Source organism: Scyliorhinus torazame, chromosome 4 (assembly GCF_047496885.1).
Source record: "Scyliorhinus torazame isolate Kashiwa2021f chromosome 4, sScyTor2.1, whole genome shotgun sequence".
In the NCBI taxonomy this organism is placed as follows: domain Eukaryota; kingdom Metazoa; phylum Chordata; class Chondrichthyes; order Carcharhiniformes; family Scyliorhinidae; genus Scyliorhinus; species Scyliorhinus torazame.
In genome coordinates this window covers 356,684,483-356,698,257 of record NC_092710.1, presented here as the reverse complement: position 1 = coordinate 356,698,257, position 13,775 = coordinate 356,684,483, and the positions used below count along the sequence as shown (strand labels likewise).

Sequence of the window (13,775 nt, the reverse complement as noted above, 5' to 3'; positions counted from 1 at the left end):
AAGCCCCCCCCCACAGAGACCCCTGCGATAGGGAGACCCCCCCACAGAGACCCCTGTGATAGATAGAACCCCCCACAGAGACCCCTGTGATAGGGAGACCCCCACAGAGACCCCTGTGATAGGGAGACCCCCACAGAGACCCTGTGATAGGGAGATCCCCCCCCCCACAGAGACCCCTGTGATAGGGAAAGCCCCCCCCCACAGAGACCCCTGTGATAGGGAGACCCCCCCACAGAGACCCCTGTGATAGATAGAACCCCCCACAGAGACCCCTGTGATAGGGAGACCCCCCCCCACAGAGACCCGTGTGATAGGAAGACCCCCCCATAGCGACCCCTGTGATAGAGAGACCCTCACAGAGACCCCTGTGACATGGAGACCCCCCCACAGAGACCCCTGTGATAGATAGAACCCCCCACAGAGACCCCTGTGATAGGGAGACCCCCACAGAGACCCCTGTGATAGGGAGATCCCCCCCCCACAGAGACCCCTGTGATAGGGAAAGCCCCCCCCCACAGAGACCCCTGCGATAGGGAGACCCCCCCACAGAGACCCCTGTGATAGATAGAACCCCCCACAGAGACCCCTGTGATAGGGAGACCCCCACAGAGACCCCTGTGATAGGGAGACACCCACAGAGACCCCTGTGATAGGGAGATCCCCCCCCCACAGAGACCCCTGTGATAGGGAAAGCCCCCCCCCCACAGAGACCCCTGTGATAGGGAGACCCCCCCCCACAGAGACCCGTGTGATAGGAAGACCCCCCCATAGCGACCCCTGTGATAGAGAGACCCTCACAGAGACCCCTGTGACATGGAGACCCCCCCACAGAGACCCCTGTGACAGTGAGCCCCCCCCCCACAGAGACCCCTGTGACAGTGAGCCCCCCCCCCACAGAGACCCCTGTGACAGTGAGACCCCCCCCCACAGAGACCCCTGTGACAGTGAGCCCCCCCCCACAGAGACCCCTGTGACAGTGAGCCCCCCCCCCCACAGAGACCCCTGTGACAGTGAGCCCCCCCCCCACAGAGATCCCTGTGACAGTGAGACCCCCCCACTGAGACCCCTGTGATAGGGAGACCCCCCCCCACAGAGACCCCTGTGACAGTGAGCCCCCCCCCACAGAGAGACCCCTGTGACAGTGAGCCCCCCCCCCACAGAGACCCCTGTGACAGTGAGACCCCCCCCCACAGAGACCCCTGTGACAGTGAGCCCCCCCCCCACAGAGACCCCTGTGACAGTGAGCCCCCCCCCCCCACAGAGACCCCTGTGACAGTGAGCCCCCCCCCCACAGAGATCCCTGTGACAGTGAGACCCCCCCACTGAGACCCCTGTGATAGGGAGACCCCCCCCCCCACAGAGACCCCTGTGACAGTGAGCCCCCCCCCCACAGAGACCCCTGTGACAGTGAAACCCCCCCACAGAGACCCCTGTGACAGTGAGACCCCCCCCACAGAGACCCCTGTGACAGTGAGCCCCCCCCCCACAGAGACCCCTGTGATAGGGAAACCCCCCCCCACAGATCCCTGTGACAGTGAGACCCCCCCCCCACAGAGACCCCTGTGACAGTGAGACCCCCCCCCACAGAGACCCCTGTGACAGTGAGCCCCCCCCCCACGGAGACCCCTGTGACAGTGAGACCCCCCCCCCAGAGACCCCTGTGACAGTGAAACCCCCCCCCCAGAGACCCCTGTGACAGTGAGCCCCCCCCCCCCAGAGACCCCTGTGACAGTGAGCCCCCCCCCACAGAGACCCCTGTGACAGTGAGCCCCCCCCCCAGAGACCCCTGTGACAGTGAGCCCCCCCCCACAGAGACCCCTGTGACAGTGAGCCCCCCCCCCGGGTCCCCTGCAATGGGCAGCTCAGGGGGCCGCACGACGTGTGCACCGGGGCCAATGGGCACGGGACTGATCGTCTCCATGTTCACCAACTAGACGGGGGGGGGAATCTGTCCTGGGGCACGGACACCGCCTCCCACCCCCAGGCCCCCACATCCCCCGCCTGCCGCTCGGTGATACATACCTGCGGCGCTCCGAGCTGGGGGCCCTGGGTTGGCAGTAACAGCGGGTCGGAGCCATGGGATGGAGGGTGATGACAGCCGCTCTGCCATGAGCTCCGTGCTCCACATCGTTTGACAATGTCTGCCTCATGCCCACGGTCGCACCTTCCACCTGGGTGAACCCTGCATGCCAGCTGGCCAGTCCATCACACGGTCGGTGGGGTGGGAGGTGGGGGGTGGGGGGGGAGTGTACCGTGGGGAGCCCTCGCCACCCACAACATCCGCCCATTCCCCCCCCCACCGCACCTCCTCTGTGGCCCGCCCAGACCAGCCCACCCCTCACACCCTGACAGAGCACCGAGGCCGGTTGGAACGGTGTGAACTGGTGTTTAATGTGAAAACCCGAGACCCTAACTCGAAACTGTGCCCTGCACCCGTGCCAACTTAACTGGTGTCTAACGTTCTGGCCTTCCAGCCCTAACACTGCGTCTAGATAGTTCCCCAGACGGTACAGCAGGAGTGGAGGAGGCCCTGCTGTGATTCCCGCCCTGCCACCTGGGTCCCGGTTGGCGGGTGCCTTCTGCGGCGATCGGGCCTGGATGGGCCCGGCTCCTGCCCGTGTGTCCCAGGTGGTGTGGTGCCGGCCTGTTCTGCCTGCTGCCCACTGGAGGCTCCAGGGACAGGAGGGGTGGAGTCTGGGGCTGCGGTGTTCTGATACCTCCCCTGTGGGTGTCTCCGGCACGGGCCCAGCACCTCCTCCTCCCTCGGGGTGCCCGGTGGCCCCCAGGCATCTCCATGGGACTAGGGTGCGGGTAATCCCTGAGACTCCCCCGCCACCTGGCACTGCCAGTCCTGGAGGCCCACTCTGGCCTCGACCAGGGTACGCACGCTCGCACCGGATCCAAAACAGGACGTCCATTCCTTGGAGATGATGCAGTGAAGATTCACTGGGTTGATTCCTGGGTCACAGAGTTGTCCAATACTGAAAGGAATCATATTGTCGGGAACTCTCTGGAATTTAGGAGAATGAGAGCGATCTCATTGAAACAGACAAGATAACAAGGTAAATTTAGGATTCCAGGTTCCTCGGGGTGTAGTATAATGGAGTATATTCGGACAGGTCCTGTGAAGGGTTAACCCTGTGATGTCACTAGCAGGAAGTGACATCTACTCGTGATCTGAGAGTCTCGCAGAAAGCAGCACGAAAAGAAGCTCGTGTCGGGGGGGTCCCGGGAATTGTATAGCCAGCTATACGAGTCGGAACCCCCGGATGGGGAGGAGGGCATGAATCAATTCCTGGGGAGTGTAGTTTTTACCTCACCACTATTCTTAGAATTTCCCTCGATACCAGAAAAGGGTCAATATATTCTTTTTTATTAGACAATTTTTTAGATTTTAGATTTTAGATTTTAGAGTACCCAATTCATTTTTTCCAATTAAGGGGCAATTTAGCGTGGCCAATCCACGTAGCTTGCACAGTTTTGGGTTGTGGGGGTGAAACCCACACAGACACGGGGAGAACGTGCAAACTCCACACGGACAGTGACCCAGAGCCGGGATCGAACCCGGGACCTCAGCGCCGTGAGGCAGCAGTGCTAACCACTGTGCCACCGTGCTGCCCGGGTCAATATATTCTAACTGGTGAGCAGGGATTTGAACTCCCTGACTCCTATGCAGACTTAAGCGGGTGCTATTCGGGTCAAACTAATGTTTCAAGTTATCCCCCGGCATAACCTGTATCTTCAGAGAAGAATTTTATTTACTTACCACCTAGGAGCTTACCTACAGGTCCAGCTTGCTAAGTAAAGTACAGTAAACTTTCAAAATGGTAATAATAACCACTCTTTCAGGTTAACAACTTGAGCTTAACTTTACATTCTAGTTAAAAAAGATTAAATTACTTTTTTTAGAAAGGCAAAAAAGGTCTTGTCTTGTGGGGACCAGTTTCAGACTTTAAGTCTTTCTTGACAATCAGTTAATTTTGGATCTTCTGCTAGTTTCTCTGGGTTGCTCGGTCCCCCGATGGTGCTTTCCCGTCACCGAGTAAGGTTCTCTCTCTCTCTGAGTTCTCTCTGAGTTCTGGTAGTTCCTGCTCTGGTCTCTGGGTTTATATTCTCTTTCTCACAGTTATTATGTTTTTATGGCTTTCTCATAAAGTAACCTTTATTTCGCTTGGATTATAAAATGTATCTTTGATCTAAACCCTGCGATCTCGCCGGCTCGGTACTCCTCAAGCCCTGTGGTGGTGGCAGCCCTGAGGGTGTGGGGGCAATGGAGGCAGCATATGAGACTGGAGGGGGCATCAGTGTGGTCACCGATCTGTGACAATCCCCGGTTTGTCCCGGGGGGGCTGGATGGGGGCTTTAAGGTATATCAGCAGGCAGGGATTGAGAGGTTTGGGGATCTATTCATCCAGGAGGGATTCCCGACCTTGGAGACATTAGAGCAGGAGTTTGATTTGCCGGGTGGGAACGGGTTTCGGTATCTTCAAGTGCGGGACTTTGTACGGAGGCAGGTCCCAAGCTTTCCTCGCCTCCCCCTGAGGGGACTACAGGATAAAGTGCTGTCAAAAACAGGGATTGGAGTGGGAAGATTTCGGAGATATACAGGGAATTGTTAGGGTGGGAAGGGGCCCCTGTCAGAGAGGTGAAGAGGAAGTGGGAAGAGGAGCTAGGAGGGGAGCTGGGAACTGAACTGTGGGAAAAGCTTTGAAAAGGGTGAATGCATCCTCGTCCTGAGCTAGACTCAGCTTGGTTCAGTTCAAGGTCGTCCACAGGGCCCACATAACGGTAGCCCGGATGAGTAGGTTCTTCGAGGAGGTGGAGGACAGATGTGGGCGGTGTGGGGGTAGCCTGGCCAACCATGTCCATATGTTTTGGGCATGTCCGAAACTGAGGGAATTCTGCCAGGGATTTGCGGATGTTATGTCGAAGTCCGGGAAGGTAGGGTAACTCTGAGTCCAGAATTAACAATATTTGGGGTGTCGGAGGATCCGGGGGCAAAGGGGGGGGGGGAGGGAGGCTGATATTCTGGCCTCCTCCTCCCTGGTGTCCCGGAGACGGATCTTGCTGAGATGGAGGGACTCGGAGCCTCCGAAGTCAGGAGTGTGGGTCAGCGATATGGTAGAGTTTCTCAGTCTGGAGAAAATCAAGTTCGCTCTGAGAGGATCAATACAGGGATTGGCCCGGAGTGGGCAGCCGTTCATCGATTTCTTTGACAAACATTGAACGTCAGCAGTAAGGGGGAAAGGGAAAAGGGGGGGAGGGGAGGAAAACAGAAGGCAGGGGAATGTTAAATAAGGACAGGGAGCTTAGTCTCCGGGTAATTGGGGACAGGGCGGGAGAAGAGGGGGACGTGGTTTATTGTTTGTTCTTTTAGGGGGTATTTTGTGCGTCAACCCGCGCGATTGTTTTAGAAATGTCAATATGTTAAATTGTGAAAATTACAAATGCTTCAATAAAATATTTTCTAAAAAAAAGGCTTGAGGAGTTATTGGGCCTATTCCAGCTCCTATTTCTTATGGTCCAATGACATTGTTTTATTTTCATCCTGGATTAGTGCCTGGATACGAGGACCAATTCCTAACCCATTGAAACCTTTCTGTTTCAATAATGTGGTAAAACAGCCAAAGGGAAACACAATTACTGGACATGATTCAGTGTCGATGGCCTTCCAGAACATTCTCCACATTTGTTTCATTGAAAGCCCAAGGGGAAGGTGTGAGGCCCAATGGGCAGGATAACTCTAAAGTTGAAAGAGTGCATGAGGGGGTCAGGAAAATCAATCTGGAAGTGGTGATGCCAAGACTCCCATCAAAAATTCCAAACTCTTTTACCAGGTCAGTCCATGCAGGACATGAATACTGCTCCCACACCTGGGAACGAGGACAGTCCCCTCAACACTGATGTGTTTTGGTGCGAGTTCAGTTGTGTCACATGGTAATGGATTTTATTTTCTTGTTTTAGAATTATGATGAGTTCGAATTCGGATTTTGCCGATGGGTTCAAACTGAAGTTGATGCCGTGGATATTGAAAGTGCGCTGGCGATCGGTCAGGAGAAACTATTCAGTTATGCACGTTGTGGGAATGTTGCAGGTATGTCAGATGTTCCTTCAAAGTAACAACAGATTATAAAACAGCCACTCACTCTTTAACCTGTCACGTTTGAAACTTTCTGTACAGACTGACACACTGAGCAAAGAATTGTCAATCCCAGAGCGTTCCTCGCTCACATGTGACGAGTGGGTTGAGGCGCTATTTGGGCTACTTACACACATAGAAACAAACCGAGAAAATAGAAGCAGGAGGAGGCCATTCGGCCCCTCGAGCCTGCTCCGCCATTCATTATCATCATGGCTGACCATCAAGTTCCCGCCTTCCCCCCATATCCCATGATCCCCTGAGCCCTACTTCTTTGATACCTTCAGGCTTTATGTTTCCAGAATCCGGGAAGGTTTCCCACCTGTGCTGGGAGTGAGATTCCAGCTGTGGTTGCTGAATTTCCCGAGTGTAATAAAGGCTCCTTGTCAGGCATGAACCCGCTCTTGGAGTCGACATGAACCCTTGTGGAAGCTGAGAAACTGCATCTCTCTCAGCTCAGTGGATGCTGCGGGAATGCTGGCTCCTGTCTGAGACTCAGTGACAGGAAATTCTACCTTGTTAAAGAGAAATCCTGTGTAACTAGCTGCGTCCAGTTATTTAATGGTTAATGGTGGTTGAGGGTGAATGTTTAATGGTTAATGGTGGTTGAGGGTGAATGTTTAATGGTTTATGGTGGTTGAGGGTGAATGTTTAATGGTTAATGGTGGTTGAGGGTGAATAATTAATGGTTAATGGTGGTTGTGGGTGAATGTTTAATGGTTAATGGTGGTTGAGGGTGAATGTTTAATGGTTAATGATGGTTGAGGGTGAATGTTTAATGGTTAACGGTGGTTGTGGGTGAATGTTTAATGGTTAATGGCTAATGGTGGTTGATGGTGAATGTTTAATGGTTAATGGTGGTTGAGGGTGAATGTTTAATGGTTTATGGTGATTGAGGGTGAATGTTTAATGGTTAATGGTGGTTGAGGGTGAATGTTTAATGGTTAATGGTGGTTGACGATGTCCAGTTGATGTTATATATGTAAACTTTCAAAACGAGTTTGACAATTTACCATTTTTACAATAAACTGTTCGCAAAATTTCAACTCATGTGATGGAAGGGGACGGCAGCACGGATCCAGAATTGATCCATTGATTGGTTGATTGATATTTATTGTCACATGTTACTCAGTACAGTGAAAAGTAGTTTTCTGCGGCCAGGGGAACAAATGATACATCAACAAATAGTGATTGGTTACAGTGCAGAACAAGGCCAAACAAGAGCAGCATAGGGCGTCGTGAACAGTGTTCTTACAGGGAACAGATCAGTCCGAGGGGGAGTCGTTGAGGAGTCTGGTAGCTGTGGGGAAGAAGCTGTTTCTATGTCTGGATGTGCCGGTCTTCAGAGTTCTGTACCTTCTGCCTGATGGAAGGGTCTGGAAGGAGGCAATGCCTGGGTGGGAGGGGTCTCTGATAATGCTGTCTGCCTTCCTGAGGCAGCGGGAGGTGTAGACAGAATCAATGTGGGGGGTGGCAAGCTGGTGTGATGCGTTGGGCGGAGTTCACCACACTCTGCAGTTTCTTGCGATCTTGGGCCGAGCAGTTTCCATACCAGGCTGTGATGCAGCTGGATAGGATGCTCTCTATCGCACATCTGGAGACGTTTGTGAGAGTTGATGCAGATATGCTGAATTTCTTTAGCTTCCGTAGGAAGTAGACACGTTTTTGGGCTTTCTTGACTGTTGCATCAACGTGAGTGGACCAGGACAGAGTATTGGTGACGGTGACCCCCAGGAACTTAAAGCTATCGACCATCTCCCCTTCTGAGCCATTGATGCAGATGGGAGTGTGTGCCGTGCTGAGCTTCCTGAAGTCGCTGATCAGTTCCTTGGTCTTCCCAACATTTAGAGAGGGTGTTTTCGGTACACTATGCAACCAAGTGATCTCCCTCCTGTAGTCTGATTCGTCGTTGTTTGAGATACGGCCCACCACAGTCGTATCATCCGCAAACTTCCAGATTGAGTTGGAGTTAAATCTTGCCGCACAGCCGTGTGTGTGCAGGGAGTACAGTAGAGGACTGAGCACACATCCTTGCGGGGCCCCGGTGTTGGGGACTATTGTGGAGGAGGTGCTGTTACCTATCCTGACAGATTGGGGTCTGTTGGTGAGGAAGTCGAGGCTCCAGCTGCACAGGGAGGGGTCAAGTCCAAGGTTGCGGAGTTTGGTTATTAGTCTTGTTGGGAGAATGGTGTTGAAGGCGGAGCTGTAGTCGATGAATAGCAGTCTTACACAGGTGTCCTTGTTGTCGAGGTGTTCGAGTGTTGATTGCAGAGCCAGGGAAACAGCATCTGCTGTGGACCGGTTGCGGTGATCGGCGAACTGCAGTGGATCGAGACCGTCTGGGAGGCTGGCAGGGATCCGTCTCATGACTAGCCGCTCGAAGCATTTCATGATAACAGACGTCAGGGCCACCGGTCGGTAGTCGTTGAGGCAGGCTACCTTGTTCTTCTTTGGTGCTGGTATTGTGGTGGTCTTCGTGAAGGAGGTGGGGACCTCAGAGCGGGGGAGTGAGGTGGTGAAGATATCTGCGAATACACTCGCCAGCTGGTCTGCGCAGGCTCTGAGTGCTCGCCCAGGGACTCCGTCGGGGCTCGTCGCTTTCCGCGGATTCACTTTCAAGAAGGCAGCTCTTACCCCTGAGGCTGTAATAGTGGGTACGGGTGTGTCCAGGGCTGTTGGGGCGGGAGGCACTGATACATTGGCTGACTGCTCAAAGCGGGCATTGAACCTGTTCAGTTCCTCGAGTAGAGATGCTCCAGCCCCAGATATTCCGCCCGGCCTTGCTTTATAGCCTGTCATCTTGTGTAGGCCCGGCCATAGTCGCCGTGGGTTGGTGTCGTTGGCCTGGGACTCTGGTTTCATGTGGTATTGTCTTTTTGCATCCCCAATGGCTTTCCGTACGTCGTACCTGGATTTCTTATCGAGGTCAGGGGGGTCAGACTTGAACGCCTCCGTCCGGGACCTCAGCAGCGAGTGGACCTTTTGGTTGAGCCGGGTTTCCGCTTGGGGAATACCCGTATTGTCTTCTTTGCTACACCGTCCTCGACATACTTCCTGGTGAAGTCTGTGACGGTGGTTGCGTATTCGTCCAGGTTCGCTGCCGGGGCCTTGAATATGGACCAGTCCACAGACTACAAGCAGTCGTGGAGAATGGCCTCAGATTCCTCGGACCAGCACTGCGCGGTTTTCCTGACTGGCTCAGCGCGCTGGAGTTGCTGTTTGTCAGCCGGAAGTAGGAATACCGACCTGTGGTCGGATTTGCCAAAGTGTGGTTGGGGAATGGAGCGGTCGGCCCCTTTGATGCCCGTGTAGCAGTGTCCAGGGTGTTTGCACCTCTGGTGGAGCAGGAGATATGTTGATGGAGTTTGGGTGGAACCTTCCTGAGGTGGGCCTGGTTGAAGTCTCCAGCCACGATTGTCAGGGCTTCGGGGTGATTTGTTTCTTGGTTGTTGATGGTGGAGTTAGTTCGTCACGTGCTGCTCTACATCCTGGCTACTTGTTCATTTGCATATTCCCTTAAAGTGATATCACAACATTTTCCACATCTCACCAAAGTGACCCTGCCCCCTCGCCTGTAACTTGTTACTCCCCGTAAGCTGATCACCCAGTTAAATGTCGTGTCTCTCTGTCTACAGGTACCGTTATTCCTCTCTCTGCACCTTGGGGAGTTTTTGGATACTTGGAAAATGGCAAAATACAACAAAGATTCAGTGTATTTGTCCTGATAGTTCCCGAAGTCATCAATCCACCGGAACCAACAGATCCAGCAGTTACATTACAACCTGGACCTCCTGTTTGGTACTATGTTAGGTGAGTTTAGTGACTGATATATTGGGATTGATGTTCCTTTCTGTCAGCTCTTGTATCAACATCAGCCTGGGGCGGGATTCTCCCGTTTTGAGACTAAGTGCTGTGGTGTGGGCAGGAATGTGGAGTGTTCCTGCTGCGGATTCTTGCCGGAAAACACTCTGAATCTTGCCACCCATCAGTAATTATTCACCTGGGTGTTTTCCGCTGTTTTCAGCTGTGGGTCAGGCCTGGATGGTGTGTAGTCCGCCCTCCTGCCCGGGTGTCATATTGAAAAGATGTCCAACAACACTGAGCCATGTTGCCAAAAGAAGGTGGACCTCCTGAAAATGCAGATCGATTTCCAGCAACATTGGTCACCCAGAAACAGGCCAGCAGGAGGACCCCCTCCAGAACACAGAATACGGAAGATCCAAGGGTCCAATCTCCCCCAACCCACTGTTGTGGTGCTCCAGGGTCCAGGGTTGTGGGCGCTCTCCACCCTCAACTCTGTGGGCAGTGCCATGCATCCTGACTTTGGCACACTACATTGTGGAGAATGTTTCTCACACTGGCGTTTTTCCCGCCGGAATGGCAGAGAATCTATCCTGGGGGGGGGCACCCCGAGGTCCCTCTGCTACTGCACTCTCTTTAGAACTGAGCCATTAAGTCTGGATAGACTCTCTCCACCCTCTCTGTAAAATGCATCACCTCACATTTCTCTGTGTTAAACTCTATCTGCCACTTGTCTGCCCATTTGGCCAGCTTCTCGATGATCTTACTCCAGCTGTGGACTAACTGACTGGTGCAGGCGGCTCAAAGGGCTGAATGGTCAACTCCTGTCCCTGTTGTCCCGGCAACCGGCTTTCCAAACAGGATTTGTCAGAAGTATAAAAATTAAATCCTCTGTTCTTAATCCTGTTGCAGGGCTTTTGACAAGAAAGTTAATGAACAACAAACTGAAGAACTTGTGATTCAATTACTGAAGGATTTGGAACAAGACAACCAGCCCTTCAATAGCACATTTTTTGGCATCGGTTATTTTGACACACAAGGGTTAATGGAAATGGGTTTTATGAAGACAGGAGAATGAAGGTGTTCTGGAAGGTTCTGTACATTTCAAGACATCAAACAGTGAGATGTGCTTAACTCTATTCTAAAACTGTTTAACTTTCCATTGGGTTTAATCTGGAATACTGAGCATAGTTTTAATCTCCTTCCCTCAAGAAGGGCCTTTTGAGGGAACGCAATGTCTGTTGTGAAAATTAAATAAAAATAGCGACTCTTCAAGTCCGCTCCACCATTCAGGAAGATCATGGCTGATCTTCGACCTGAACTCCACCTTCCCACACTGTCCCTCGAGTGTGTAATCTGTCTGATAAACAGGGAATGCACTCCCACTAAACTCGGTTCATCCACCCTTAACTAAGGAGCCCAAACATCACCACATCATATTCTACCTGCCATGTTCTTAACCACTCACTTAACCAACCAAATGTGGAGCAAACACGTGATCGTCCACCCACACGTGAACCGTACATGTGACTCCAGCCCTGATATATTTGACTGTCTCTGAGTCCCGCCTTCTCTATTTCCCGTTAATATTATTTATAATTAGGTCTCCCTTCAACATCTGAAATTCATTGCTGAACACGTCTCCACACGGCACAGATACAGGGCAAAACTCAATTGTACCGGGTGGTGGGCCCTCTACTGGGGAACGGAGATTAATCACTGCACTAATTTGCTTTTTCTGTAATCTTGCTTTGAATGAATTGTGAGACTGAGACTGAGATGGTCCTAGTGTCAGATATAGTTCCAGAATTTTCTATCTTCACACAGCCATGGAATATATTAATATTTATCCATCAGACTGCCCAGAATGTTTCAAGTTGATGTGAAAAGAGTTGGGATTTGTTACAGAGCACAGAGTATTGAAGCTGTTAAATGTGAAATCATGGAGTGATCAGATGTGGGACTGTTCCTGGGCTCTCTCACTCGGAGTTAGTTCCAGGTGGAATTATTTAATTACAAGGGAATGTTTAAACTGTAAAGAGACAGTGTGTTCACCATTTGTAAAATAATGAGATTTTCATCACATCATCGGGAAGATTTTGCTTCAATGTTTGAATAGTTCTGTGTCCTGTGCTCTGAAATATAATGGGAATGGACCAGAGAACAGACTGTGTGGAATAGACACTGGACACTGTAGGAAGAACACGTCACTCACTGGAGAAACCTGCTAATGGAGACCACACCCTGTGTGGGCAGTAAAATATTCCCTTTTCCTGCCAGTCCTGAGAATCAAACACTGGACATTGTGGTGGGGATGATTAAAAAGGTTGTTTCTCAATCCGGTTTGGTCTGACTCAGATCAGTCCAAGTTCAGGAAACAGATGGGCCCAGGTCAGGAAAGTGAAAGTGGGAGTTTTGTGACCCAGGTGTGAAGCAGCTTAAAACTGGTCCTTAAACCGGAGAAAGAATTCCAATCTAAAATTAGAATCCAGAGACTGAAGGTGGAATAAAGTTTCCATTCAGATCTCCTCAAACCCACACTGGGAGCTGACTTTGGGAATATCGACAGACTGAATCTGTGACTGAGAAAATGATCGATTCAGATCTGACTCCCGTTAACAGGTGACCCATTCACAGGTTTGTCTGGTGCAGTAAATAATCCATCGTCTTCTAGTCTTTGTTTGTCTTTTGTTTTTCAAACTGCTGGGAATGGATTCTCACTGTGAAATAAAAAGGGTGATGCATTTACACATTTGGTCTCGTGTTAGATTCTTCCTCACAAATAAATCTGGGTCAATGATCACATCGCTAGTTTCATATCAGATAAACTCTGCACATTTCAGTGAAATTATTCTGTTAAGATGTTGAGGTGTAAAGTTAAAGAATGAGAAAGAATGAAGAGGCGGAGAGTAATTTATTGGGAGATGTGACACTTGGAGAGCGAGCTCCATATTGGTCAGGTGACAGCTCACACCGCGTGCAGTCCGACACTTCAATCTGTCACACTCCACTCTGAGCAGTCTTTCTAACTCTGTCAATGGGATATCACTGGAGAGATAGAGGCCAACACACAACAATTCATGGATCAATCATCGACCTGGTGTTGGGAATTTCTTCCCTGTTTGGAAAATCTCCCCAATCTGGGTGGGGCGGGGAGGAATTTAATTTGGGATCTGGTTCATAGAATCCCGACATAGAAACAGACAGAGATACAGGAGGAGGCCATTCGGCCCTTCGAGCCTGCTCCGCTAATCATTGTGATCATGGCTGATCATCAAGTTCAATACCCTGATCCCGCCTTCCCCCTTATCCCTCGATCCCTTTAGCCCCAAGAGCAAATATAATTCCTTCTTCAAATTCCACAGATTCACCGCTCTCTGGGTGAAGTAATTTCTCCTCACCTCAGCCCTGAAAGGTTTACCCCTTATCCTCAAACTATGACCCCTCGTTCTGGACTCCCCCACCATCGGGAACGTTCTTTCTGAATCTGTCTAATCCTGGTAGAATTGTGTAAGTTTCTATGAGACCCCCTCATTCTCTAAACTCCAATGAATATAATCCTAACCGACTCAGTCTCTCCTCATATGACAGTCCCGCCATCCCAGGAATCAGCCTGGTTAACCTTCGCTGCACTCCCTCCATAGCAAGAACATCCTTCCTCAGATCAGGGCGCCAAAACTGGGCACAATACTCCAGGTGTGGCCTCACCAATGCCCGATACAATTGCAGTAAAACATCTCTGTTCCTAGACTCCAATCCTCTCGCTATGAAGGCCAACATACCATTTGCCTTCTTTACTGCCGGCTGTACCTGCGCGCTTACTTTCAGCGACTGA

General features: G+C 51.4%; 1 protein-coding gene across 1 annotated transcript in view; it reads left to right on the top strand.

Annotated features, from left to right (window-relative positions):
- LOC140411761 (heme-binding protein 2-like) overlaps positions 1–12,688 on the top strand; it is a 41,285-nt gene extending 28,597 nt beyond the window's left edge. Inside the window, exons 3-5 of the mRNA XM_072500743.1 lie at positions 5,965–6,094; positions 9,775–9,949; positions 10,853–12,688. Coding sequence (XP_072356844.1) covers positions 5,965–6,094; positions 9,775–9,949; positions 10,853–11,018 — 471 coding nt within the window. The 3' untranslated portion in view covers positions 11,019–12,688. The remainder of the gene's footprint in view (positions 1–5,964; positions 6,095–9,774; positions 9,950–10,852) is intronic.
- The last annotated feature ends 1,087 nt before the right edge of the window (positions 12,689–13,775 follow it).